Source organism: Peromyscus maniculatus, chromosome 7 (assembly GCF_049852395.1).
Source record: "Peromyscus maniculatus bairdii isolate BWxNUB_F1_BW_parent chromosome 7, HU_Pman_BW_mat_3.1, whole genome shotgun sequence".
Classification (NCBI taxonomy): domain Eukaryota; kingdom Metazoa; phylum Chordata; class Mammalia; order Rodentia; family Cricetidae; genus Peromyscus; species Peromyscus maniculatus.
The window spans coordinates 54,554,725-54,581,950 of NC_134858.1; the positions used below are offsets into that span (position 1 = coordinate 54,554,725).

Consider the following 27,226-nt stretch of genomic DNA (forward strand, 5'->3'; position numbering starts at 1 on the left):
AAGGCCAGCCAGGTCTACAGAGTGAGTTCCAGGACAGGCTCCAAAGCTATACAGAGAAACCCTATCTCAAAAAACCAAGAAATAAAATAAAGTCACATACTGTGCTGAGGAACATGAACTATCACACCTCTTGCTCCATCCCAACCTAGACATCATTTAGTCCAGTGTGTCCATATTGTATATAACTGACAGTCAGCTACTACTGTTATCAGATCAACCACCTTAGTATCGAAATATCAGTGTTTGTGCTCAGATAGCCCTTATCTCAATAACAGCCCCAAAGCACAAGAGTAATAATGCCAACAATTCAGAAAAGCCAGAGAAGCATCAAGTGCTTCCTTACATGAAAAGGTCCAGTCCTGGGCCAAGCATGATGGTGCACACCATTAATCTCAGCATTTGGGAGGCAGAGGCAGGTGGATCTCTGTGAGTTGGAGGCCAGCCTGGTCTACACAGTGAGTTCCTGGACAGCCAGGGCTAAAAAGAAAAAAGAAAACCCCTGTCTAAAAACACAACAACAAAGTCTATGTTTTTTACTTACTACAATTTTAAAATTGTATATTGAAGTTGCTAAATTACCATGTTCACACAGGTTTGATAATAGTATTTTAAATTATTGTATTTATTTTGTGTGTGTGTGCATGTGTAAATAGTACATGTGCCACAGTGTGAGAATGGAGGTCAGAGAACAACTTTCAGAAGTCAGTTCTCACCTTCCACTATGTGGAAGTCCCAGGGACCAAATTCAAGTAGTGAGGCTTGGTGGCAAGCACCTTTATGAATTGAGCCATCTTGCCAGCCCCTATTATATTTTTAATTGTTCTTTTTTTTTCAGCATGGAAAATAGTTTATTACAGAACAAAGTGAATACCTGTTCTATTTTGTTATTGTTGCTAATCTCTCACTGGGCCTAATTTATAAATTAGAACTTGTCATAGGTTATGTACGTCTAGGAAGACATCATACGTCTAGAGTTCTGTACTGTGGTTTCAGGAATCTGCTGGGAACCATGAGAGACAAACCCTCTCAACAGCTCTATGATGGAAGAGTGGTCATCCAGATGGGAAGTGAGGGTCAGGCAAGGCCCACAGCTGGTTAGTGGTTGGACTGATCTTGAATCCAAGCATCTGCTTCAGGAGCACTGTCCTTTTTTTTTTTTTTTTTTTTTTTTTTTTTGGTTTTTCGAGACAGGGTTTCTCTGCGTAGCTTTGCGCCTTTCCTGGAGCTCACTTGGTAGCCCAGGCTGGCCTCGAACTCACAGAGATCCGCCTGGCTCTGCCTCCCGAGTGCTGGGATTAAAGGCGTGTGCCACCAACGCCCGGCTTAAGGAGCACTGTCCTTAACCACCCATGTTGCATAGGAAGGTGGGAATGCGAGTCAGTTGTCAGCCCAGAACCTTCTCTGGCCTTACTTGGCCATGCACCCAACCTCTGAGGGCATAGACGGGATATCAATAGGGACAAAGTCTCCTAAAAGGTCACTTTCTTTTATTTCCCAGGACCATCCCTGCCCCCACTCTCGGTAATCTGTGGGAAATGTGAAGTCTTGCCTCCTCACAGACTTCTTGACTTTGTGTGACACCTGGAAGCTTCCAAGGCCTGCCTGGTCAGGAGCCTGCTGTGTCAGGATCTCGAGCTAGGTTTCTTCTTGTTGTTGCTTTTGTTTTGAAATAGGCTGTCACACTCACAGGCCTGGCAACGTCAAAGTTGTGGCAATCTTACCTCAGCCTTCTGAGTGTTCGGATTACAGACGTGAGCCACCACACCCAGCTTCAGCCATGGTGTTTCTAAAAGCAATTTCCAGGCAGAAGGTCCCTCAGTCATTCAATTATCCTTCTGGTAACAGCCTGTTTGCCTGGTTTGCTGGGCCTATCCCAGAAAGAAATGGGAGGGCTTCTGGAAAGCAGGTATCTCCTGGTTAAAAGCAGGTAGGACTTGGGTCTGTAGTTGTTTAACTTAAGAGGGTTAGCTCCCAGGGAAGCTCTGAGAAGGTGCTAGCCAGCCCCTCCTCAGCAAACACAGGCTCTTCATACTGTGCTGATGTCCTTCTTCAAGAGCTCACGTTGAACTCACTAGGTGCAGGAACACCATGACATAATCCCAGTTCAACTCTGCTGGACGCCACCATGCTGGAAGAGCACTTCTTTCACTTTATCCACAATGGTCTCCACCTCAGCCATGGCTCCGAGACCTGGAAACAAAGTTCATCTGTGGTAAAGAGCCGCCATGTGAGCTAACCTTGCCTGTGGCTACACTCAGATCTCCTCTGGGCCCTTCACCCACATCCTAGTCCTGGGGAGCCCAAGTTCAGCTCAGCATGAGCTAGATCCACCATATCTCTTCCAAGCTAGCCCAGGACAGGCCCTGGGGGTCACTCATTACCAGGGACTCCACCAGACACTTCACACACCTGTCTCACTGCAGCCAAATGATCCTGAGAAACAAGAATTAGCACTCTAGCCATTGCCAGATGAGAGCTGAGCTCAGCAAACAGTTCTGTCCAAGGTCACGATGGGCCAGAGAACCATTGGACCACAGAACCCAAAGGTGGCCCCAAAGCAGAGCCCCCTACAGCTCTGGGCTGAGTATGGCAAGAAGCCCACCTTGGTCTCCACACACCAGCTTCTTGCTCACACAGGGAATCTCCATGTAGCCGAAGGCCTTGAGCTGGCCCACCTGCTGTGCAGTGAGAGGGTGCTTCCACATGGCCGTGTTCATGGCAGGGCAGAAGAGGAGGGGCTTGCTGAGGTCCCAGGCCCGGATGACACAGGTCTGTGAAGAAGTGGAGGAGAGGTGCTGATGCTCTGTCTACTACCCCTCCTCAGTCCCCCCAAGTTCCCCTTACTGTCCTCCAGCCATAGTCAGCAAAACAGCTGTTGACTAGGGATGGCTGGGTGTCACACATCTACAGAGATCTGTTCTTGCATCCTTAAGCGGGGAGGGGCAGTCTCTTCATCCCTCATCATCTCCGCTTAGGCTCTGGCATGGTCCGAGACACAGGAGACACTCAATCAGCACCCACAATGCCCCAGATGCCTCCCTCCACAGATCTCCACTCTGTGTGCAGTCTCCCCGCCCGCCTGCCAGCCTGAGCCTTCTTCACACAGCTCACACCTGCAGGGCTGGGCAGCAATCCTAGGGGCAGGGGCTAGCTTCACCGTTCACTGAAGGCGAGAAGCCAGAGTGCTCACGTTCTACTAAGCAACAGCTCTACTTCTAGGTTGAATAAACCCTGAGAACGAGAACATCCAACACACGATACCTTTCCTCATCCATTATCTCAAGAACCCTACTGTAACCCTGTAAGGAAAGTACTGTCCCTTGTTCACACATGAGCAAGCTGCAACTCCCTGACTGATTAATAGTTGTCCAAGATCACACTTAGATACAAACATGGTCTTGCACAACCACCCACTGGACTGGGCGGTCTCCCCTCCTCCCAAAGCTAGACCATACCCAGGTCACACAGCAGAGCAGCTATGAAAGAGCTTGACCAATTCAGATCATCTCTCCCTCCTTCCTTCCTTCCTTCCTTCCTTCCTTCCTTCCTTCCTTCCTTCCTTCCTTCCTTCCTTCCTTCCTTCCTTCCTCCCTCCCTCCCTCCCTCCCTCCCTCCCTCCCTCCCTTCCTTCTTCCTTTTCAGAGTCTTAAGATTGTGAACTCTAAAGTCATACAAGCTTGAAATCAAACCATGAATGCTGGTGTGGTGGCATATGCCTGTCATCCCAGCCCCTCTGGAGGCTGAGGGGAGAGAATCTCAAGTTCAGGGCCAGCCTGGAATATATACCAGGACTCATTATTTATTATTTTTTTAAAAAAGAAAGAGCTGCCAGGCAATGGTGGTGCACACCTTTAATCCCGGCACTCAGGGAGGCAGAGGCAGGCAGATCTCTGAGTTCGAGGTCAGCCTGGTCTAAAGAGCAAGTTCCAGGACAGCCAGGGCTACACAGAGAAACCCTGTCTGAAAAAAAAAGAAAAGAAAAAAAAGAAAAAGGGAGGGAGAGAGGAAGGGAGGGAGGGAAGAAAGAGAGAGAGACAGAGACAGAAAGAGAAAGAGAGACAGAGAGAGAGACAGAGCGAGAGCACGAGTGAGCTGGGCATGGTAGTATACTCCTTTAATCCTAGCCCAAGAGAGGCAGAGGCATGCTGATCTCTCTGAGTTTAAAGCCAGCCTGGCCTACATAGCAAGTTCCAGGCCAGCAAGGGCTACATAGACCTTGTCTCAAAAAATAAAATAAATAAAAATAAGAAAGAATGTGAGTGCTTTTGATGGTAACATGGTATGGCAGTAGTCTTTTGAGGCAGAGTCTCTTGTAGTCCAGGTTGACCTCTGAACTGACTATGTAGCAGCTGACCTTCAACTCTTGGCTCCCTGCTTTCCTAGGTGGTGGAATTAGAGGTGGGTGCCCCAGATGCCAGTCAAAGTGTGAAAGCTCTTAGCTGAGGGCCTAGCACTCAGAACGGGCTCCACAACAAAGGCCCAGGCTCAGGAGGCCAGGGAGAGCCTCCCGAAGAGATAAGTTCCTGTGCTCTGACCACCCCAGACACCTCCTCCTGAAAGCTCCTGGGGAGACAGCAATTGTGACACCCCTCCCAGAGATAGAGTCCTTTTGGGAAGGGAGGAGAGAGCAGAGAACAGTGCAACACAGAGCCAGAGCCAGAGCCTGTCCCTCAGTGCCATTACCCTCTCCTGGGACAGGCAGCAAACAGCCTCAGAATCCGACTGCTTGCGTCATCCCAGACACCAGAGTTGGTTTCCCACCAAGTCCTCTGGATGTGACAAGCTGGCTGTGAGTGGACAATTTCAGTGCCCCTTCCTCTTGGCTCTGTGCCACCTGCTGCTTTTGCGGGAGTTGTAAGCAAACCTAGAAGGGGCCCTCGGTGATGTCTGGTGTAGGGATGGGGCTGGGCGGGCTCTAAATACTTCCAAAGCAGAGCACACTGACCACAGCAAAAACCCAGCCCGTCTGCCCTCGGCAGGCCTGCCTCCCCGGCGTCTGACTCGGAGGACAGCGCTTCCTGGACAAACCACAGCTTCTCTGAAGCAAGTAGCGGTAGGAAAGGGAGAGGAGGACGTGGTTCCCACAGCCAAGTGGCTGGCACCATGCTCAGTGCCTCGGCCTTGCCCCTGGGAACACGCTCAGGCAGGGCAGAAGGCTGGATCCCAGTCAAGAGACTAGTGCTGAGCCAGACTGTCAACCCTGGGGAGTGGGGGGTCACTCCCCAGGACCTGACAGTTTAGCACAGAGAGGCCAGTGCAGACAGAGACAGCCATCCCAGGCTGAAGGCCCGGAGACCAGGAATGCAGGACAAGATCTAGCATGCTGCTCTCCAGCACCTTTCCAATGGAGACAGGACAGTCTGGAAAGGAAAGCAGGCTGAGTTTCCTTTCAGGATTCTAAGAAGACACGTACTGAGCAGAAGGTAGCCCCACAACCAAGGAAGCTTACAGTTCAAACCATAATACCGGACATTGTCTGAAACGTGTTCAGGTGAGACTGAGGAAAGTAGTTAGTTCAGGGGCATGCTCCACTGTTCATGATACTGGAGACTGTCTGAAATGTGTTCAGGTGAGACTGAGGAAAGTAGTTAGTTCAGGGGCATGCTCCACTGTTCAGGCTATTCTGAAGAAGAGACCTCAAAAATAGGGAGTGTGGCAGCTTAGGGGGAAAAAAAGCCAGGCCCTCAGGCCACAGCGATCCCATCACTTGGGAAGGGGAAGCAAGAGGATCAGGATTTCAAGGCCAGTGGGCTATCTGAGACTATATTTGTTTTACATGTGTGTGGGTATTCTGACTGCATGTATGTCTGTGCACCACATGTATGCCTGCTGTCCATGAAGGCCAAAAGAAGGTGTCAGATCCCCTGAGACTGGAGTTACAGACAGTTGTGAACCACCATGTAGGTGCTGGGAATCAAACCTGGATCCTCTAGAAGACCATCCTTTGCTCTTAACCACTGAGCCATCTCTCCAGCTTAGCTATAGGCTCTATTTAAAAAAAAGGGCTTAGCATATGATTATAATAATAATAATAATAATAATAACAACAACAACAAAAAGAAGGGAGACCTGAGTTTTCAGAGGATGGGAAGAACCCTCAGAGAGCTGGCCGGGGTGTGTTCTACCACATTAGCTGCTGTTAACCTGCTAACAGGAGCCCAGGGATTTGGGGGTACACGGCTGAGCATCACAGCCCTCCTGGGCAGCGAGGACCATGCTGTACCTGGCTCTGCTTCTCTGTCCTACCCAGTCTGCTTCTGGCCACAGCATCAGGGTGGTGTTCCTCCCATCCTATGTTCTTAGTCTAACGATGTTTAAGTCACTAGCAGCTTCCCAGAAGAGGAGCTTAGAGTTTCCTAACAAGCAGACAAGGATTGAATGAACCCAGGTTTCACACTCAATACACAAGCATCCTGCCACTGAGCTACATCTTCAGCCCTCTTTTTACTTTCAGAGAACTGTGCTGGAGCCTACACAGGCCTTGAACTTTTGATCCTCCTGCCTCAGCCTCTCAGTTGCCAGGATTACAGGCTTATGCCACCGGGCCCAGATGACAGGACATTAATTTCATATGTGATCTCCTAAAGCTCCTGATGCATCTTCCATATTCAGTTCTTCACCATTTTCAACTCTAAAAATGAGCTGAGTGTAGTAATACACACCTGTAATGCCAGTATTGAGAGGGCAGAGGCAGGACTGCCGAAGTTTGAGGGGGGCCTGCATATTCCCCCCCCCCCCCCCGACTCCACTCTGTCTGTCTTCTCACACACACACAAATAAATTCACACAAAAATATTTATGAAAAAATTACTTCCTACACATACAAGCAGTACTAGTAAATGCCTACTTGGTGCCCAGCACTAAGCATGCTCCACAGGCTGATGGGGTCACTTAAGTCTCTAGTACCCAGCAGGGAGTACTCCTCCTGCCTGCATGGGTGACCACAAATCTCTCCCCGTATCCTCAGTATAAGCCCTCAGAACACGGGAGGTGAAAGGTCAAGAAATGGAGGGAGGGGGTCCATAAGACCTCCTCAGGATGATCACGTAAACAAAGACAGTCGCTCTTCATGGGAGCAGCTCCCCAGAGGTCTTGGGTATAAGCCAACCCGGCAATCACTTCTCACCTGGTTTGCCCCCCTTTCCCTCCAAGCTTCCTCTGATAGATGTGACAATTGATTGGGGTTTCGCTTTGGGGCTGAAATGACTCTAGAGAAGTGAGCATGTGAGCTGCATGAGGACGCAGACACCCTCATCGGGGGCTTCATGTGTGTTTCTAGGTTCTTGGGGGGAGGCAGAACTGATGGAGAAGCAGTGAAGGACGGGAAATCCATGGGGGTGCGCGCAGAGGGCAGCCTGTGGGAGGAAGGTGGAAGAGCAGGGGGCTGAGGCTGGGGCACCTGGCTGACCACCGACAACAGGAGAGAGGGGGACACTCCCAGACAGACAGCACTGGCGGAGCCAGACGATCCATCAGACCCGGGCAAGGGCAGGGTGCTGCTCCACAGACCTGCACCCCACAGCTGCAGACCGACTGGTCCAGTGAAATCTGCAGCTCGGCAAACTGGGGGCAAGGCTGGCGAGGGAGGACAGAGGAGTCACTCACAAGTAAGTTGTCACAGATGCCACTGGCCACCTTCCCCAGAGTGTTGGCATCGAGGGGAGCCACTAGCATGAGGTCAGCCCACCTTCGCAGGTCAATGTGGAGAACTGGGTCGGAGCGGCGCTTCCACATCTGCCAAGGGAAAGAAACGGGGGCCGTCAACCCAGTCATTCTCGGTATGCGTGTCGGGGGGGATGACGGCCAAACAGGCCAGGTACAATAAGTTGAGAAGGCCAAGGAAACCACCTAGCTCTCCCTCAGTCGTCCACTGTCCCCTCTCCCAGCGAAGCTGGCAAGCCCTGGCCATGGAGCCAGCAGCCTGACAGAAACCAGGCCCGGGGAAACAAACGCTCCTTGTCTCTCCGAGCTTATTCCCTTTATGGTTTGGTTTTCAAGAGAACTGACATCTGGCAGGGAACTCCTGGCCTGTCTGCTTGAGGCGGATGCTTGGGTTGTCCAAGCCAGTAAGAAGGGCTCTGGGGCGGTGAGAAATGAAGGGGGAGGGGAGGGAGGGGAGGGAGGGGAGGGCAAACCAGCCAGAAATGTTCGGGACTGAGAATGTTTTAAAAGGCCTGGCAGGGCAGCCCTGTGAGGCCCACACTGCGTGCCTGGCAAATCGGCTGGTGCCCACCCCTCTGCAGGAGGGCGGAGGCATGGCCGGCGGCCGTGGGAAGTGAAGCACTCGGGATAGCCTTGACGCTGACAGCCACATGGACAAGGGTGGTGGGAACAGAGCTCCTCTGTGGTTTCATCGGCCCAGATAAGTACAAGGACACTCAACCCCAGGCACTGGGCCAAAGCTGAGCTCTGCCTGAGGAAGGCGGGACTACGGGCCTCCCGCAGGCCAGAAGCTAGACAGATGTTTTCCTCATTGCCTCTGCCCAGATGGCCCTGACCACTGACTTGAGCCCAGGCTGCGTGCTCCAGCGGCCAGGACCACAGGCTGCAGGGAAGAGAGCTCTGTCCTGCTGGAAGGAAAGCAATGGGCCGGCACTGACCTCCCATTCATCGGCGTCGCTGTAGAGGGTGACAGGAACATCCTGGGGGCTATAGAAATGTTTGGCTCTCTCAGTTGTTACCACTGTGACTTCCAGCTGTCACCAAGGAAGTGGAGGGAAGGGAGAAAGAAAAAAAAAAAAGTTACTAGAGCCACAGGCATAGAGGCCACAGGAGGGCCAGTACAGGCAGATGCTCTCTTCAGCCTGGTGGTGAACAGGACTTCCCCTCAGCAATGAGCTCATGTTTACACAGCTACTTCCGCTGTCACCCAAAGGTCAGGCCCTGCCAGGTGTACACATTTCACTTCCCTATTTAAGGGGCTGCTGAGAAATGAGTCACCAACTGCCTCGGTATATAAAGCAGCAGCCTCTTGCCACTCAGGCAGCAGAGTGAGTCCGGAGGCAGGGGTAGGCAGACAATGGGAGAAAACTCCAGCCTACCACAGGCAGGAGAGACTCACAGGACCATGCTCTATGGCAACAGCTTGCTTGCTACGGGCCAAGGCGTTGACAACTGGTGTGCGCATCCGATGTCAGTCTCCATGCTCCAGTGAGAGAGCAGAGTCCCTCACCTACTTCAGGAGCAAGGCCTGGGTGTGGGACAGGGCCTCGGGCTACAGACAGGCTCCGGGAAAATGAAGTCTGTGCCCTCCTACGGGAAGAACGAGTGTGTCTTCACCTTGTCAATGACAGCGCTGAGAAAGTGCTGATGCAACCTAAACGGTGTTTAGTCTGTGTGACAGAACATGGCCTGGAGAAACAGTCCAGGAGGAAGTCACTGCGTGAGGCAGGGAGCAGAAAGCCACCCTTGGGAGAAACCACTGAGGCAGGAAAGGACACTCATCCAGGAGGACAGAGCACCACTGACAACCAGGGCTTTGTGCGAAGGCCACAGTGTCTGAGCAGAGCTAGCCCTTAGCCTGGACAGGGTTCTAGGCAGTTCTAGCCCATGTGTAAGTTGGAAGACTTCACACAAACTCCAGTCTCCTGCCTGCTAGGGAAACCCTGAACGCTCCGATGCTGTTGGATCTGTTGGATCGGAATTCCTGCTTGATAAGAACTGGCCGTGTCCGGTCAAGGCCGCCTCTTTGCACACAGTCTAGTTGACACTCCTTCCCACCAAGAACCTTTCTCCCTTGCACAGAGCAGGGGCTACCATGCTGTGTGAGGACAAAGCTGGAGACAAAAGGAGACATCTGGGAGAGGGAGACTGAGGAGGGGCTGCAGGTCTCGGGTCCCCAGCATCACTGATCTGTCCACTCCGTCTCACTTTTTCTACCTATCATCCCTAGTCCCACACAAAACATGTACACAGACGAGATAAATACAAAACCTCAGGGATATTTTTAGATATCCTTTAGACCAAACCATCACTGAGAACTGAAGGCCTCTCTAAGACACCTACGAACAAGCCTGCCAGTTCTAAGCAATGGCAAATGAACAGGGCTGGCCTGTCCCTCCACGGAAACCAGCCATGGAGTACAGCTTGGACCCACCAAGGCAGGGAGAGCAGAGGAGTGGGGAGACCATGCTAAGGGGCTTCGTGTTTTCATGGCAAAGACACAAGATATTGAAAAGGCCAACTACGGGCTTAATAAGATACACCATGAGAAGAACGATAGGCAACCTCAATCATGCATACCTTTCCAACCAGGAGAAGAAATGTCAGTCTACACAATAAAGGAAAGATAAGGAAAAACAGCAGAGAGAAGACACACTAGGTAGAAGGCACTAACTAAATAAGACGACAGAGGTAGCCACAGGTGGGGCACATACCTGCAATCTCAGCATTCAAAAGGCAAAGGCAGTGGGATTAAGAGTTCAAGGCCAGCCTGGGCTACATAGAGAGACTCTACAGAGGACTGGGCATGTAGCTCAGTTGGTAGAGTGCTTGTCTAACTTGCACAAAGTCCTAAGTTTGATCCCCACATGGCATAAAGCCAGGCATGATGGCACACACCTATAATCCTCCACTCAGAAGGTGGAGACAGGAGATCAGAAATTCAAGGTACTTTTGGCAATAGTGATATAGAGTTTCAGGCCATCCAGGGATACATGAGGCTATATTAAGTAAAAAAAAAAAAAAAAAAAAAAAAGAGGGAGGTTGGGGAGAGAAGGGCTAGGGAGTAGGCTCAGTAGTAGAGGCAGAATTCAGTCCAAGTGTGATAAATATAAATATATAATAGCCTACACTTCTGATGAAAATACACATTTTCTCAGCTGGCGGGATGGCTCAGTGGGTAAAGGCACTTGCCACTAAACCTAGACGTGAGTTCAATCCCTGGGATCCAATATTGGAAAAAGAGAACTGACTCCCTCAAGTTATCCTCTCATCTCCACATACGTGCAGTGCATGTACACAGACGAGATAAATACATAGAAATGTAAAAAAAAAAATCAGATTCTCATTCAAACTGGGTGCAGTGACACACGCTCAGAACCCCAGCTTTTCAGAAGCAGAAGACCACGGCGGGAGGCTAAGAAGTCTGCCTCAAAATAAGATAGTAAAGGGCTGGCAACGTAGCTCGGCGGTAAAGAGTTGGCCCAGCATGTGTGAGCCCTTTGTTTGATATTCAATACTGCAAATAAAATAATAATAAAATAAGCTTCCAGCCAAGTGAAGTAAATTAAACTCTCAAGAACAGAGGAGGAAATGGCAGCAGTTGAGACTTGTCAACACACTTCTGGAAAACTAGAGTGGAAGGAAACATTAGCAGATGAGATTAGAAGACCAAACACCAAGAGCCCACAACACGCCACAAACAAGCCCACCAGAGGAAAGGAGGAGGCAGCTCGGGCCAGAGGCGTGGGGTGGGTACCTTGGAGGGCAGGCAGGAAGCGGAGCTGAATGCAGGACTGTTCCACCACCTACCGGCAGTTAAAGCCTCCCAGCCTCCATCCCAAGGCAGGCAGCAGCCAGACATTATTAACAGCCATCAGAGCTGTCAAACAGAGGCCAAACGGCCCCGGGCTAGAAGTGCTTCTACAGAACGCCCAGACGCGGGGAGACTCTTCTCCACCTGAGCCCTCAACACTGGCTCTACAGGCGGAGGCCAGACTTGTGAGGGCTTTTCTGGAAAACACAAATGACCCTGGGACTACTAGGGGGTGCAGGGAAGGAAGTTTTGAGGTATTAAATTCTGAGGACTCCCCCAACAGAATCATTCATTCCCAGCTGAGTCCTGGCAATGGACTCAGAAGTTTCCAGCCAGCTTTTCAAAGCCGAGTAAGTATAGCCAAAGAACAGCAGACATTTGAAGAAAGCCCTCCAGGTCAGGGAACAAGATTAAACAACTGAACAGAAAACAGAAACTCATAGACAATGCAGGCAGAAGACTCAGCTGAGGAATGCACCCAAGAAACAAGAGCATAGTGCTGGTTTTTTTTTTTTTCTCTTTATGTATATGGGTGTTTTGCCTGTATGTATATCCATGTACCATGTGCATGCAATGCCTTCAAAGGCTAGAAAAGAGCATCAGATGCCCTAGGACTGGAGTTATAGACCACTGTGAGCTGCTGTGTGGGTGCTGGGAATTGGAACCAGGTCCTCTGGAAGAGCAGACAGTGTCTTAACTGATGAGCCATCTCTCCAACCCCATAGTGCTATTTTTTTGTAAAGAACTATTTAGGGAACAAAAATAACTCTGGCAAATTAAAAACAAAAGCTCACATCTTTTGTTTTTGTTTTTGTTTTTTGAGACAGGGTTTCTCTGTGTAGCTTTGCACCTTTCCTGGAACTCGCTTTGGAGACCAAGCTGGCCTCGAACTCACAGAGATCCGCCTGGCTCTGCCTCCCAAGTGCTGGGACTAAAGGCGTGCACCACCACCGCCCGGCACAGCTCACATCTTTAACATCAGCGCTGGGTGGTAGAGGCAGTATGATCTGAGAGATCAAGGCCAGCCTGATCTATAATGAGTTCCCACCCAGTTTACATAGTGAGACTGTCTCAAAGAGCCAAAAAGTAAATCTTACAATTTTTTAATTCAATGCAAAGCTAGGAATGGTAGCATATACTTGAACAAAAATATAAAACTATGAAAACAATCAGGGCAATACAGGGGGGCTAAATCTGACCAGTAAATTCCACAAGGAAATAACAGAAAAGGGAGAGGAGGGGAAAACCCCTGTTTAATTAAGCCTAGAATGCCAGCACTTGGAAAGCTGAGGCAGGAGAACATGATTCTGAGGCTAGCTTGTGGCACACAGTGAGACACTGGCTCAAAAAAAAGGGGAGAGGGGAGAAAAGGGAGGAAGGAGAGAGGAGGAGGAGCAGGAGGAAGAAAGAAAATGAATGTACTCAGGAAGCTGAGGCAGGAGGATCATGAGTTCCAGGAAAACCTGAGATACAGAGAGACCCTGTCTCAAAAACAAATGCACAACAAAACACAGCCCCCAAGTGGCTCCTCTTGCAGCCATGATTCCCACCAATGTCTACGGGGTTTTCAATCAGCCAAAACTCACCAAGTCCTCATCCACGCTACTACTAAGGCCACACCCAGGCTTGTAATCCCTCAGGGTTTTCTCCTAAGTCCCCACACTTACCAGAGTTGGCTCACTGTTTGCTTGGTCTACGGCAGCTCCTAAAACCTTACTCCTGCTGCTCCTCATGGCCTACTCTCAGCCTGTGCCCCCATCAGTAGCCCCCAAAGACACCGATGAGAACAAGAGACCTTCCACAAGGTTCACGTGCTAGGGGAAGGGAAAGAGGGATGAAAGAGAATCAAGAGTGGATCCTTTTGTGTGTGTGACACAAGGTCTCAAGTACCCCAGGCTGGCCTTGAACTCCCTATGAAGCCAAAGATGAACCTGAACTTCTAAACCTCCCGAATGCTGGGATTATAGAGTTGTACCATCACACACATTTTACGTGGGATCGACAAAGGCCTTTGAGCAGGTTCTCTACCAACTGAGCTACATCCCCTACAAACGAGAACGGCCTCTTTCACTGGTTAGAAACAGTCTGACATCACCAGGTGTTGGAGGAAGATGTCCTTATAGATCTCATGTAGGGCTAGGAGATACAGCCAGTGAGAGAGAGCTTACCTAATGAGTGAGGCCCCAGACCCTAATCCTAAGTCCTAAAGAAACACACACACACACACACACACACACACACACACACACACACACACACAAAACTTCATCTAAACCCAAAACTACTGTCCCAAATCTCAAACCTAAGATGCAACTGAAGGGCTGAAGAGAGGGTTTGCTGCTCTGGCAGAGGACCCGGGTTCGGCTCCCAGCATCCACACGGCAGCCTGAAACTATCTGCAACTCCAGTTCCACAGGACCCAATGCCCTCTTCTTCACAGGCCCTGCACACACTAAGTCATGAGTAAAACGGATACTGCCATGCCTGTTCCCAGTGGGCCTCACAGAACTCACCTCTTTATTTATTTTATTTTTTATTTGAGATAGCGTCTCACTACGCAGTCCCGGCTGGCCTGGAACTCAGGCACACACCACCTGCCTTGTTTTAAGACAAGATTTCGTGCAGCCCAGATGAACCTCAAACTTACACAATGCGGTAAGGGGCTTTTAGCTTTCATTTCTAAGAGCTTCCCCCCATCCCTGCGGTAAGGGGCTTTTAGCTTTCATTTCTAAGAGCTTCCCCCATCCCGACCACCAGGCTCCTCTTTCTCCACTCAGAACTCGTGGAAAGCTGCCCCTTGAAGCTCTGCGGGGCTCCACTCTACCACCCAAGCCTCTTGTGAGCTCTACGGAAAGACTCTGCCTAGGGCTAGCTCAGAAACACTCCCAGATTGGTACTGTCCTTGTTCAGGGGTCCTCTGGCTCTCCGGGATCTTCACTAGGTCTTCTCCCTACCTGCCATTCAATGTTTCAGAGTCTGCATGGTGCCTTCCCACATACCCACCACCTCCTGAGGACCTCCAACCAGGCATCCTTTTGGCCTCCGACCCTAAGCAACAACTCTGCTTGAGATCTTTCCTTCACGATGTTGTACTACCTCTTGGCCAGTGCACTCTGGCTACCCTTCCAGGGTGTTCAGTCACACTGCTAGGGAGCCTCCGGGAACAATGCATTCACCTAAGAATAATGGGAAGAACATGTGACAGGAAGGTCCTTCCCCATGCCCTTCCCCAAGCCTAGTGTTACTGGACAAGCCCAGGCTAGTTTCTCTGGTTTTAAAGGGATGCCACTTGATCTGACTCATCAGCCATATGGGTTTCATTATTTCATCTTAATTCACTTAAAAAGGTCCTGAGAGCGAAAGGTTGGGTAGGTTCTGGATCAGCACTCTTGCACATGCACGTGTGCACACATATATACACACACTATAGACTATTTACTCATTCATTCATTCATTCATTCACATCAGTCAATAAATGCCAAGGGGTTCTGGCAGTGTAGAGAATGCCCTAAGGGCAGGAACCCCCAATGCTTTTTCTGAAATCTCTGTGGGTTCTAGTGGAACAGAACTGGGCAGTCAAATTTTCTCCCCAATACTGCATAACTCCTGAGAGCCAGCTCTGTGCTTGGTCCCCTAGAGATCCCTCTTACGATTAGGTTTTGTGTTGAGTATTTTTAACCTGTACTTCTTTGTGTGATGCGACTGAAGCCTGGCCAGACATGATTGCATAAGCTGTCTGCATTTTGTCTAGCATTTATAGAGATTCCTTCCTGAAACCAGTTCACAAGTCTGGTTTCCTTTTCTCTGCTGAATCTGGAATCTGGGGCTCCTAGAGAGTTGGGGGGGGGAAATGGGGGGACAGGGGTAATGGAGACAGAATTTGCAGTGATACCTCCACCTCTACTTTAGGCCCCTGATCTGGTCCAGGTTATGGCAGAGATCAAGGAAATCTGGGTGGAAATACTTCAAGGTCATAGCGTGAGAGAAACTCCATGGCCAGAGTCTCCACCTCCATCCTTGTTGTCTACCAGAAGCCTGACCATCCTTAGTTATGACAACCAAAACCTGTCTCTGGACATTGTTCACTGTTCCCTAGAGGCACAACTGCTCTAATGGAGAACCAGGAACCTACAACATTATCCAGTAAGAACTCAACAGCAATAATGGAAGCGCCTTACCAGTTCTGTCCAGTGTGGTCACCACCAGTTATAGGTGGCCACTGAGTACTTGAAATCTCTGCACAGGCAGAGAGATGAGTGGGTATTTCTAGCACTGCATGTGCGTGTGATGATGTCCCCACAGGAACAAAGGACTTTAAAGAGAAAATGCCTGCTGTATTAGGTACTTTTCTGCTGCTGTGGTAAACCACTAGGACCAAGGCAACTTAGAGAAGGAAGGGTTTATTTGAGCTTATGGTTCCAGAGGGATAGGAGTCTATCACTATTACTGTGGGGAAGAGTAGAAGCAGGTAGACATGGAACTGGAATAGCAAACTGAGAAGGACATGAATCTTTGAATTCTTAAAGCCTGCCCCCAGTGACATACTTCCTCCAGCAAGACCACACCTCCTAAACTGACTGAACAGCCCCACCAACTGTGGACCAAATACTCCAGTGCCTGAGTATGAGGAACAGCTCATCCAAACAACATCTGCCATGTACTTATCCCGTGATGAGACGATGCATCAGAGCTGTAGCTTTGGGCCTCTTGGTTGGGGCATACAGTAAAGGACCCTGACACTGAGTCAACAGATACTAACCCAGCATGTCCTAGATCTGTGCCTATGGTCTAGTGGTCAGACAAGCTGCCACTAACCCAGGGACAAGAGTGACAGATACGCCCCAGGAAAAAAGACTCCTGATGTCCAGAGCAGTAGCTGGCACACAGGGGACGGGGCTATGGAAGAGGTGGCCTCATGAACAAAGCCCTGAGTGAGCATGCTGATCTCTCGTAAGGAGAGACGACTTGGCATGTGTTTCCCTATTACCATACACAGGCCACAGGGCCAAAGCCCTCAGTCCAGCTGAGCCGAGCAAGGAGGTGCAGCATATATAATCATGACCATAGAAGAAGACAGGCAGAGGCTAGTTCACAACTTCCTGAGTTCAAGTAGAGAAAACCCATGGTGGAGACCTGAGCTCCCCAAGTTCACTCACAACAGGAATCAGCAAAACCTTGTTTTGCCACCTTACTCACTGAGAGGTCTTGGGCAGGATAAGTTCCTCTCTGACATGGTTTCTGAGGGGGTCTGGCAGCTCACTGGGATGACCCAGTCCTCTTATGACCCTTTTCCTTTACCCAGCAGGCTCTGCCGGAAAGCCTCTCGCTGGCCTGTTTCGCAGTCACACCAACCCCTCCCTGCAGCCCCAATCCTGCTGTGCCTGTCCCCAAGACAGGAAATCGATAAAGACAAAACCACCTTCTGTATGGGTTTCCACAGACATACTGTCCTGGGCCCGAGATGGCTGCCTCGGACCCTGCCCATGGCGTTCGTTCCTAGAACAGCAGGTGAGAAGCCTGCAGGTAGAGGAAGTAGGGGCCAGCCAAGCCAGCTGAGGCACAAATACAAGTCTCAGAGCTGCCATACCAAGATCACAGGTGGCTGCGCCTAGAAATTAACTAGAAAGAAGAGAGAACCCAAGCCAAGCCTGGTATCTCCTGCTCACCTCTCCTTGACGAATATTTAAAAAAAAAAAAAAAAAAGCAGAACCTCCTGGGACAGTCCTGTCATTCAAGCCATCAATGCCATTCTGAACTCCATAGCAAGAATCTGCCTCGATATATACATACACACAGACACACACACACACACAAATAAATGTAAATTTAAAAAAATTTAAGGAAGAAAAACAAAAAGAATGTTCTATAATATGCCCCACCTCAAATTTCACTGTCCTTTTTTTTTTTTTTTTTTTTTTTTTTTTGGTTTTTTGAGACAGGGTTTCTCTGTGTAGCTTTTGCGCCTTTCCTGGATCTCACTCTATAGACCAGGCTGGCCTCGAACTCATAGAGATCCGCCTGGCTCTGCCTCCCAAGTGCTGGGATTAAAGGCGTGGGCCACCACTGCCCGGTTCCTTCCACCTTTATATGAGGATTGAACTCAAGGGATCATCTTGTGTTGCTGGGCCATCTCACCTGGCCCGACACTTTAAATTTTTTGTTTTGTTTTGTTTTGTTTTGTTTCAAGACAGGGTTTCTCTGTGTAGCCCTGGCTGTTCTGGAACTTACTCTATAGACCTGGCTGGCCACAAACTTGGAGATCCACCTGCTTCTGTCTCCCAAGTGCTGGGATTAAAGGTGTGTGCCACCACCACCCAGCTAAATATTTTATTTTTAAAGTTTTAATTGTTAGGTAGGGCTGGAGAGATGGCTCAGCGGTTAAGAGCACAGGCTGCTCTTCCAGAGGACCTGAATTCAATTATCAGCAACCACATGGTGGCTCACAACCACCTATAGTGGGAACTGATACCCTCTTCTGGCCTGCACGCAGATAGAGCACTCATATACATAATATAAATAAATAAACCTTTTTTAAAAAGTTTTAATTGGTGTGTGTGTGTATCTGTGTGTCTGTATGCCTGTGTGTGTGTGTGTATGTGTGTGTGTGAGAGAGAGAGAGAGAGAGAGAGAGATGAGAGAGAGAGAGAGAGAGAGAGAGAGAGATGAGAGAGAGAGAGAAAGAGAGAGAGAGAGAGAGAGAGAGAGAGAGAGAGAGAGAGAGAGAGAGAAATGGGGATTCACAGAGGTCTGATCTGACCCCTAGAAGCTGTAGTTACAGGTAGCCGTGAGTCACCCAACATGGAAACCAACTCAGGTTCTCTGGAAGAGCAGTCTGCACTCTTAACCACTGAGCCACTGTTAATCCGAAAGATGTGAGGAGAAGGACCACTGAGCCAAATCATCATGGCCAAATTAATTAAAGCAAGCAATTAATTAAAGCAAGGTTTTTTATTTGTGTACATGGGCTACCTCCCCCAAAGGCAGGGTTTGAGAGGTCAGAATTAGATGTGAGGCAGACAAGGTTTTTATAACTCAGAGGTAGGGGTTTTTCAATGGAGGATTTGGTGGGCAAAATACATGGGGCGGGGTTACAGGAACAGATTATCATAACAAGTTAGTCCTAACGACCTCCTGAAACAAAGATAAGGTTGCAAGGTGGCCGTAACAACATAATAAGGTAGCCATAGCAATCCTCTGAAACAAAGGCAGGGTTGCAGGTTAACTGGTTATTACCTTTTTGAAACAGAGGCACGATTTCTGTTCCTGGAGCAGGCGGTATATAGAACCATCTAAGGTTACAGGTGGGCATAGCCCATTTGCTCCTCCCATCTTTGGGATGGCCCACACTAGTAGGAAGGAATCACTTCATTGTTCCAATCCACTTGAGAAAACCACTGAGAGGCTGCACTGTGAGTACACCATAGCTCTGTACTGTTGGACTCAGGGTTTGTTTTCAATTGTTTTGAAATCATCAACAATGCTATAATGAGTATTCTTGTACATGGGTGAACTTTTGCAACCACAATTCTAGGAGTGAAATAAAGGCTATGAGCATTTAAAATTGTTCTGTATACTGACAGACTAACTAGAAAAGCAGAATCTACTTCCTAAGGCCCTCCTTCCTCATCTCCAGCCCTGGGTGTCCTGATGAACGTGCTAGAAACTTATCTTTCTATCAACTCAAGGACTAGCAACTCCCTCCCTCTGGCTCTCAGGCCCGCTGCCACCTGTCCTGAAAGTCACTGTGGTGTCTCTGTCTTCTGTTCCCGGGTCAGGTCAGACTTGCCCACCAGGTGCAAATGTTGAGCTGAGAAGCTGGATGAAAATGCTGTCCACATAAGTAACAATTATGGAGTTGCACAACGTTCTCCTAGATAGCCTTTGGCCCTAGTCCTGGGGGTCTTGCAACCTGGGCCCAACAGTAACAATTATGGAGTTGCAAAACATTCTCCTTGATAGCCTTTGGCCCTAGCCCTTTTGCCTTCACATCTGGAATCTTCTAATACCAGAGCCAGAAAGACCCTTGGGGTAGATGACCTGCAAGCCTGCCTCCTGTGCACTGCACGGATAATGACTAAGGCTAAGGGAGGAAAGAAAACCTCAAGTAAACCCGCTCAGAGTCCCGGCAGCAGGACCTCTATGCCTCTTCCCTTTTCTTTCTTTTGAGGCAGGGTCTTACATAGGCCAGACTGGCCTCAAACTGGTTATGTAGCTAAGGGTGATCTTGAACTTGTGATCTTTCTGCCTCTGTGCTAGGCTTACTGGCTTGCACCACCACTCTTGATTTCAGGTGGTGCTGGGGACAGTTCCAGGACTCTGTGCATGCTAGGCGAGTAGTCACCCAGCTGAGCCACATTTCTAGGCTTTATGATTTTTTTGAGGCAGGGTCTCCTGCAGCTGAGGACAATTCCTGTTCCTCCTGTCTCTGCCTCCCAAGTGCTGGGACTACAGGTGTGTGCTACCAGGTCTGGCTCAGATCCTCTCTCCTCCCACCCCCTGCTGTCTTACTCTTCAGACTCAAAAAAAGGTGCCTGGCTTTGCTGGTGACGTCCCTCAAGTGTTTGTGTGAGGCCAGCAGCTGAGTCCATCACTTACCCCTGCTGACTCCATTGCACAGGCCCTCACATCTCTCTGACCTGCTCTGGGGCGATGGCACAGCTCTCCCAGGACACCTGCACATGCTGGCATGCCAGGCGTGGATGCAGAATGGCCCAGCTACCTGCAACCCACCCCCAGATGCGTATGTGACTATTCACAAGCTGACTGTCCTCAAGAGAACCGGAGAAACCCTTCTTCACATGAATGATCAACCCAGCAAAGAGCTGAGGGTGATTACTCAAGAGACCTAGACTGCACTATAAAGGGGCACTGGGAAGCTCAGTACCCCCAGGGAAGAAACTGGAGAGAGGCGTGCCGGGAAGGGAGGGAAGGGGCCACCCCTGGTTACCAACACCTCACAAAGCCCCACGGGCAGAGCTAGCTTTAGCCTGCTGCCAGCCTTCAGGATGAGGACACGGGGACCCTCACGTACGAAAGGGAGCTGTATGTAGTTCCAGGGGCTTTTCCTATGTTGGCGTCTCAACCATCTCAATACCTAAAGCCATTTGTGGCCCAAAGGCTGTGACACAGAGCAGAGGAGGTGCCAGACAGGAAACACACACTGGTAAGTGCTTCCATGTGCCAACCTCTGAGCCAAGCTGCTGTCAAACTGTCCTCTGCCCTCCCTCCACACCTGGGGAGTGGGAAGGACTCATCCCAACTTTGAAACAAGAAAGGCAGGCTCTTAAGAGTCAAGTGACGGGGAGGCCTCCACAGTTCAGTGCCCTCTGGCTGCCTCACTTGGGCTCCAACCCCAGCCAGAGAAAGAGCGGGCCAAGGCCTGCTCCAGACATAGCCTGTCCTCTCTCCCAAGGGCCCAGGCTAAAAAAGCCTGGGGTGGGTGGAGCCACCACCCAGCAGGCAGCCCTTTCCTCACACCCCCACACATGCGTGGGCTGGGAGGAAGTGGTGGAGTTCCCATCCCTTGTGCTCTGAGGCTGCCCATCTGTTTCCTGGGATAGGCCTCCCTACCCCCATCCTCCGACCCGGAAACTCACTTGCTCTGGGGCTATGGGAAAAGGAACTATTAGAGTCCCTCTCTCCCCAGGGGGTGGTGACAGCCTCAGAACCCCTTTCCAGGCCTCCTGCCCTCCAGGCTCTTGCTAATCAGCTCCTACCAAGAGCTCTGGGCTCCTGATGCAGAGAGCCCCCATGAGATTCTCCCTTTTCCTGACTGTGGCATGGTTGGCATCTTCTTCACCTATTTCAGCCTGTGGGAGGGAGGGACTTGGAGAGAGGAGGCAACATTCTGGGTCGAAGTTAGTAGAAAGTAAAGAAACAAGTCTTTCCAGTCCCCCACTGGAAGGCCCCACAACGGCCATCTGTGTGAGAGGAGCGCCCTCTGCTGGACATGCAAGATACAGCCACTAGGGGGCCCCCAGCTCAGGGGTTCTGCTGGACGCAGGGAAATGAATCTCTGTCTGCCCCACAGAACCAGTGGTGGGTTCACCAGGCGGTGCCCAGTGCAGCCTAGGGTCCTCTGTCCTAGGAGTTGGAAAGGAGAGTAAAACCACCCAGGCTGGGACAGGAAGGGAGGGTGTAGAGTGTAGACTTGAAAGGTGAAGAGAAGGGCAGTTACAGGCAGGGGCCAACCCAAAGCAGTGGGCATTAGGTGGGACGCAGGAGCAGCAGGAGGCCACATGACCACAGGGATTCTGGGGAAGGGAGACATCTACCTGCTGGAGCTAGCAATATTTCAGTCTTTGAACTTCCGTTCCTGAATCCTAAGATACAAAACTAGTCAAAGTGGAGGTGGCTCTGCCCACACAGTATCATTTAATCTAGCTTCTGCTTATCTTGTACACTAGTCTGTCTCCTGCGCGCCCCACACACCAGCACACACCGACGCCTTCCAACTTCCTGCTTACACACCAGGATTAAGGAAAAGAGCAGCCTGTTCACTGCAGAAGTGGTTTGGCCCGGGAGCACTGACTCCCTAGGCCAGAAGCCACTGCGCTCGCTCGTCTTGAAAGGATACTCACCCCAGGAATGTCCAAAAGCTTTGACACCAGAAGAGGCAGCTTCAGGGCAGCCACGCTTCCAGTGACACCCACAAGAACATGGAATTTTCTCTCCACCGAGGATATGGCAGCTGGGGATGGGGACCTCGGTTCCATGTGGGGTCTGGTGGCTTTCTGGGAGCCTGGAAAGCCTGGGTTTAGAATCTAAAACGGAAAAAAGGGGTATCATCTTCATTCACAGTCACACGACAAGCAGCCAGCGGAACGCCCTAGACCATCCAGATGCTGGGGCTGCTCTGGGTTTCAACGGTCCCAGTTTCTGGGAGAAGAGAGTGTAATGATCAAGTCAGGCCTCCACTCCATACAATGCTGTAAGCGCTATACCTGTGCCATGGCTGCCCAGTGACTCTCCCAGAGATTATGTCACATAAAGATGTCATTCAGGCTGAGTCCTGAAGGATGAGCACTTTTTTCAGACAGGAAGAAATGACTTCAAAAGGAGAATGGCAGGTCTGGGGAACAAGGTGTAAGTTAAGAGAGAAGCTGAAGAGTCATGAGGGGGTTGGGAAGGGCCAGTCAGGCTGCACGACCAGATCTGTACCAGAATGTCAAGGGTGGTGAGCACCTGGTGCTTTGCTGTAAGAAAGAGGGTCGTGGAGCTGGCAGTGTGTGGAGGGGCCATGGGGAGTGTAGAGGCTGAGGAGCTACTACAGTAGGCCTGGCTGGCCAGTGAAGAGGACCGAAAGAGAGGATGAGGTCCAAGGATGCTGTGACACAGAACCACAGGCAAGAAGGGGCTTCTGCAGCTAAGAGACTTGCCTGGAACTCTGTCCCGTATCTGTGGACCAGGCTGAGCTCCAAACCACAGACTGACTCCTACGAGCCAAACGCAAAGCAGTAGACCACCCCACAGGAACAGCGGGTTGGCTTCCTCTTCTGACAAGTGCATCAAAGCCTCTACTCCGGCAGCTGGGCCAGCACACCTCCCTCCATCAGCCAGTCACTGAGGATTGACTCTGGCAGAGAACTGTGGAGGATACCTGTCTTAGAGACTCTGGGGATGAGTCTAAGATGGCCCTTTTCTTTTCTTTTTTCTTTCTTTCTTTTTTTTTTTTTTTTTTGGTTTTTCGAGACAGGGTTTCTCTATGTAGCTTTGTGCCTTTCCTGGAACTCACTTGGTAGCCCAGGCTGGGAGATGGCCCTTTTCTAGAATGAACCTATCTAGTGATTTCTCACTCCATTTATATATCAGTTTCCTTTGCCTCCCCCCTACCAGCCATTTCCCTAAATGAGCAGATGAATCACCAACCACCACTCCCCTCACTCTGACAGTCCTAAACATCTGATGAATGAATAAATTATGTACAGACAGCTGTCCCGTGAAGCAGGAGTCCTGGGTCCTGTCCAAGATTGTACTCCTGACCTGGTATATGACCTTGGGTCAAAATCATTCCCTCCCCAAAACTCTTTGTTCATGTGAAAAACACAGGGTTAGGAAGAGCTGATTTCTGAAGCCTCCAACAGTACAACCTGAGTCAACACAAAGGACAGGGTAAGTGTCTCTTTCTACAAGACGGAAAACCCTAGAAGATGTACTCCAAAAGGTCATGATCGCCATGGAAGGAGAACCTAGTGGCTCCCTCCATGCCTGGGTACCCAGAGGAGCCTCTGTTTGGCATTTGCCTGTAACATTGAGGCATATACCAAAAGAGCTGAGGGGATGCTCAATTCCTAAAGGAATTAAGCACAGACTGGTTCCCTGGGCATGGTTCTCACCCCTAAAGTTCAACTTGCCAACACTTCCTAAAGATTTGTTTTATTTATATATTTATTGTTTATGTGTGTTTTGTTACTGTTAGGTGTTTTGACTGCATGCATGTCTGTGCATCAGCTGTGTGCAATGCCCACAGAGGCCAGAAGAGGATGTCAGATCACATGGAACTGGAGTTAGAGCTGGTTATGAGTTGCCAAGTGGGTCTAGGGAGTCAAACCCAGGTCCTCTGCCAGAGAAGTATGTGCTCTCTTAGTCACCGAGGCTTTTCTCTGTCCCACCCCCCACCCCCCGCCGACAGTACTTTGAATCTTTTCTGTAACTGGAGCCTGAACCAGGACCAGGCTTGTTCGAGTACTGAGTGCTCCCAAAAGTCTGGGGAGCACTGCTGACAACTGACAAGGACCACGGGGCCTCCTGGCCAGCTCCCCAGAGCACATCGCCAGCAGGGGAGAGAGACGTTTGGGGTTTCGTTGTGGTTGTTAAATCATTTTATTTTTACTTTTGTGTCTGTACGTGACTATGTGCACTCGAGTGCAGGTGCTCTCAGAGGCCAGAGGCATCCAGTCACCTTGGAGGTGGAGTTTTGTGAGCCGCCCGACACGGGTGTGCACGAAGGTGACTGGAATGGAACTCGGGTCATCTACAAGAGCAGGACGTGCTCTTAACCACCGAGCCATCTCTCCGGTCCCATGAGAAGCACCTTCTTGATTCTGCAGCAACACTTACCTGCCAGTCCTCAGGCCGTGACCCTGCCCTGCGTCAGTCAAACGGTGCAAGAACAGGAAGAGTTCTGCAAAACAGAAACACAACTTCATCTCTGCAGTCCCTGAGCCCAAGGATCACTAAACTGGAGACAGGACTCTGCCTTGCTCGGTCCAACTGTCCCCACAGCAGGCACTGTGGCCCAAGACGCACTGCTTCATCTGCTAGCCAAGCTCTGCCCAGGACCAAAGCCATTCCTCTAAGATGGGGGTGGTGTGTGTGTGTGTGTGTGTGTGTGTGTGTGTGTGTGTGTGTGTAGGGGAGGATAGTTGAAAAATAGGAACTAGATTATTTAACCAATATTTGGAAGTGAGGTCAAGTATGTTCAACCCGAGAGTCCCAGGGGGAGTGGCAGTTGGCAAGAGTTTGCTCTCCAAGATCAAATTGCAAGCCAATTAAGTCTCTTCCTCCACCCAGATCCTATTAAAGACTTTTAAAATTTTTATTTATTGACAGTCGGGGTGACTACGGGCAGCATCTCACTTCCCTGGCTCCTGCCACTCACAGGAGCTGTGAGCAGCAGAGAAGAGTGGACAAGCAGGCAGCAGGTCACGACTGAAAGTCTGATTCCCGAGCTCAGGGACCAGGGCAGCCAGCCATGTAGGGGAGAGCCGCAGGCAGATAACTGCACGTTCTCTACCCTTCAGAAAGATGGAAGATCCTTTGCTTACACAATAAACATAACCTCCAAAACACAGTACCAGAGAGAAACTCCTTTCTACACTTGAAAATGCTTCCTATTTGTGTTTCTTCCTAGCTGGTTAATGATGTACCTTCTGATGCTTTGGAGCACAAGGTTTCCAGCACAATTCCTTGGGTTCTGGAGGACGGTTAGGATAGCTAACCCTCCATCCTAAACACGGAGTTCACTGGTTTGAACGGATGAGTCAGTACATGTCTGTGTTCCCTGATCTATGTGACATGCTTGTCCAGGTATGTCCAGGAACTGAATATCATAATATCTAATTCTCTCCCACCACTACTGACCGCCCTCCCAAGAAAAAAACTCAAAAGACAAGATTGTTTTATCATATAATTCAAGGTTCCCCTTAAACTTTCAGAGTCAAACTTGAGTTACTCTTGGCTGGCCTTGAACTTAGGGTTAATTCTTCTTTCCACCCCTCATAGGCTGAGGTACAGGTACAGGTACAGGAAGACGCCTATATCACCAATGTCCTGGCTACCGTATTTGCTAGACCAGATTTTATTTTAAGTGGCATATGCAGAAAACACATTTTTTTTTCATATTTTTACTTGACCTGTACTATAACCAAAGAACTTACACTTACTCTTATATTCAAGAGAAAGTGGGATTTGATGGCACATGCCTTTAATCCCAGCACTTGTGAAGAAGCAGATTTCCATGAGTTCAAGATCAATGTGGTCTACATAGTAAGTTCTGGGCTAGTCAAGGATACAGAGAGACTCTGTCTTGAACAGAGGAAAAAAAGGGAAAAGAAAAAGAATTTAAGATAGTGAGAGCGCGCGCGCGCGCGCGCGCGCACGCGCGCGCACACACACACACACACACACACACACACACACACACACACCAGAGAAAAAGGCCTGGGTGTGACATGTAAGTCTCCTCTGCGTTGAATCAAGGTCAAAGTTTAACTAAAGTTTCAGTTTCAAAACGGGCAAGAATGTAGCCAGGAAAATGTCACCACCCTACACCAAAATCCATACCATCCAGCACCTAAACCCGTTTCATGGTAGTAGGAAGATTAAGGAATGCTCTTCAGTCAAAAGGCTTGGCATTCTAATGGACTTCCCTCAAACCAGAAGCAGGCATGTTTAGGTCTAAAGTTCCTGCAAATTTCATTTCGGAACCTCTTGAGGACACATGTTGGGGGGGAACGCCCAGCTCCCAAGCACCCATCACTTCCTGAAGCTGGGGATCTCTCCTGCCTCTCTTGCTTCTAATATTCCAATGGTTCAGTGACCAGGAAATTTTTTTCAGACAAAAACTGCCCCGACTCTAATTTTTAAATGCTGCTCAGCACATTTAGGGATTAAGCAGCTAAACACTCCCAGGGTTTCCCTTTCCCTAGTTTATTCATTTACAGTACAGTTTGAGGCGAGGTGGCTCGGTAAGGTAGCTTGCAGCCGAGTCTGAGGCCCTGAATATGAGTGACGGGACTTACAGGGTGGAACTGAGTCCCGCAAAGTTGTCCTATGACCTCCACCGCACGCCGTGACAGCACCACCCCCCCTTCAAAATAAATGTAACTTTAAGAAGTTTGCACTTCGGGACGCTCCTAGATCTCTCTGACGGCAGCTTATGCCGCAGTTTTTCAAAGGTAAGCGTCAAGTGTGGGTGGCCTGCTTGCGCCGCCTTTAAACGAGATTCGACAGCTCTGGTCCCGGACAGAGCACACGGTCAGCCGGCACAGGGGCAGCTGCTAACCCCCAGCTCTGAGTTCGAGGCCACGCCCGGAGCCTCACATCACACACCTAACACATCGACCCTCCCTCGAGCCCACAGCTCGAGGGGCTTCTCCCACCGCCACACCACGCGGGACCCAGGGACAGAGCTTCCCTGCCCCTTCCACGGCTCACCCGCGCCAGCCGTGCAAGTATCGCGGTACCTAGGCGCCCTTGCCCTCCAAGTCTAAATGGCGCGCGAGAAAGCTGCGAGATCGCATGGCCTTC

The 27,226-nt window shown here is 50.0% G+C and overlaps 1 protein-coding gene across 11 annotated transcripts; it reads right to left on the reverse strand.

The window, feature by feature from the left end:
• Positions 1-625: 625 nt before the first annotated feature.
• Positions 626-27,226, reverse strand: Ppcdc (phosphopantothenoylcysteine decarboxylase). Of its 11 annotated transcripts, none has more exons than XM_076576350.1 (8): positions 27,134-27,150; positions 25,861-25,998; positions 24,536-24,599; positions 22,057-22,239; positions 8,601-8,696; positions 7,606-7,734; positions 2,603-2,771; positions 1,466-2,190 (listed from the first exon to the last, which is right to left on the reverse strand). In XM_076576350.1, exons 4-8 carry the CDS (start codon positions 22,189-22,191, stop codon positions 2,105-2,107), a joined length of 615 nt encoding a protein of 204 aa, XP_076432465.1. In that variant the 5' UTR covers positions 22,192-22,239; positions 24,536-24,599; positions 25,861-25,998; positions 27,134-27,150; the 3' UTR covers positions 1,466-2,104. The 11 variants fall into 11 exon arrangements, 10 of the variants coding, with proteins under 10 accessions (XP_042136933.1, XP_042136936.1, XP_076432466.1 ...); XM_076576349.1 differs by having other exon boundaries at positions 27,029-27,140; XM_042280992.2 differs by lacking the exon at positions 25,861-25,998 and having other exon boundaries at positions 27,134-27,226.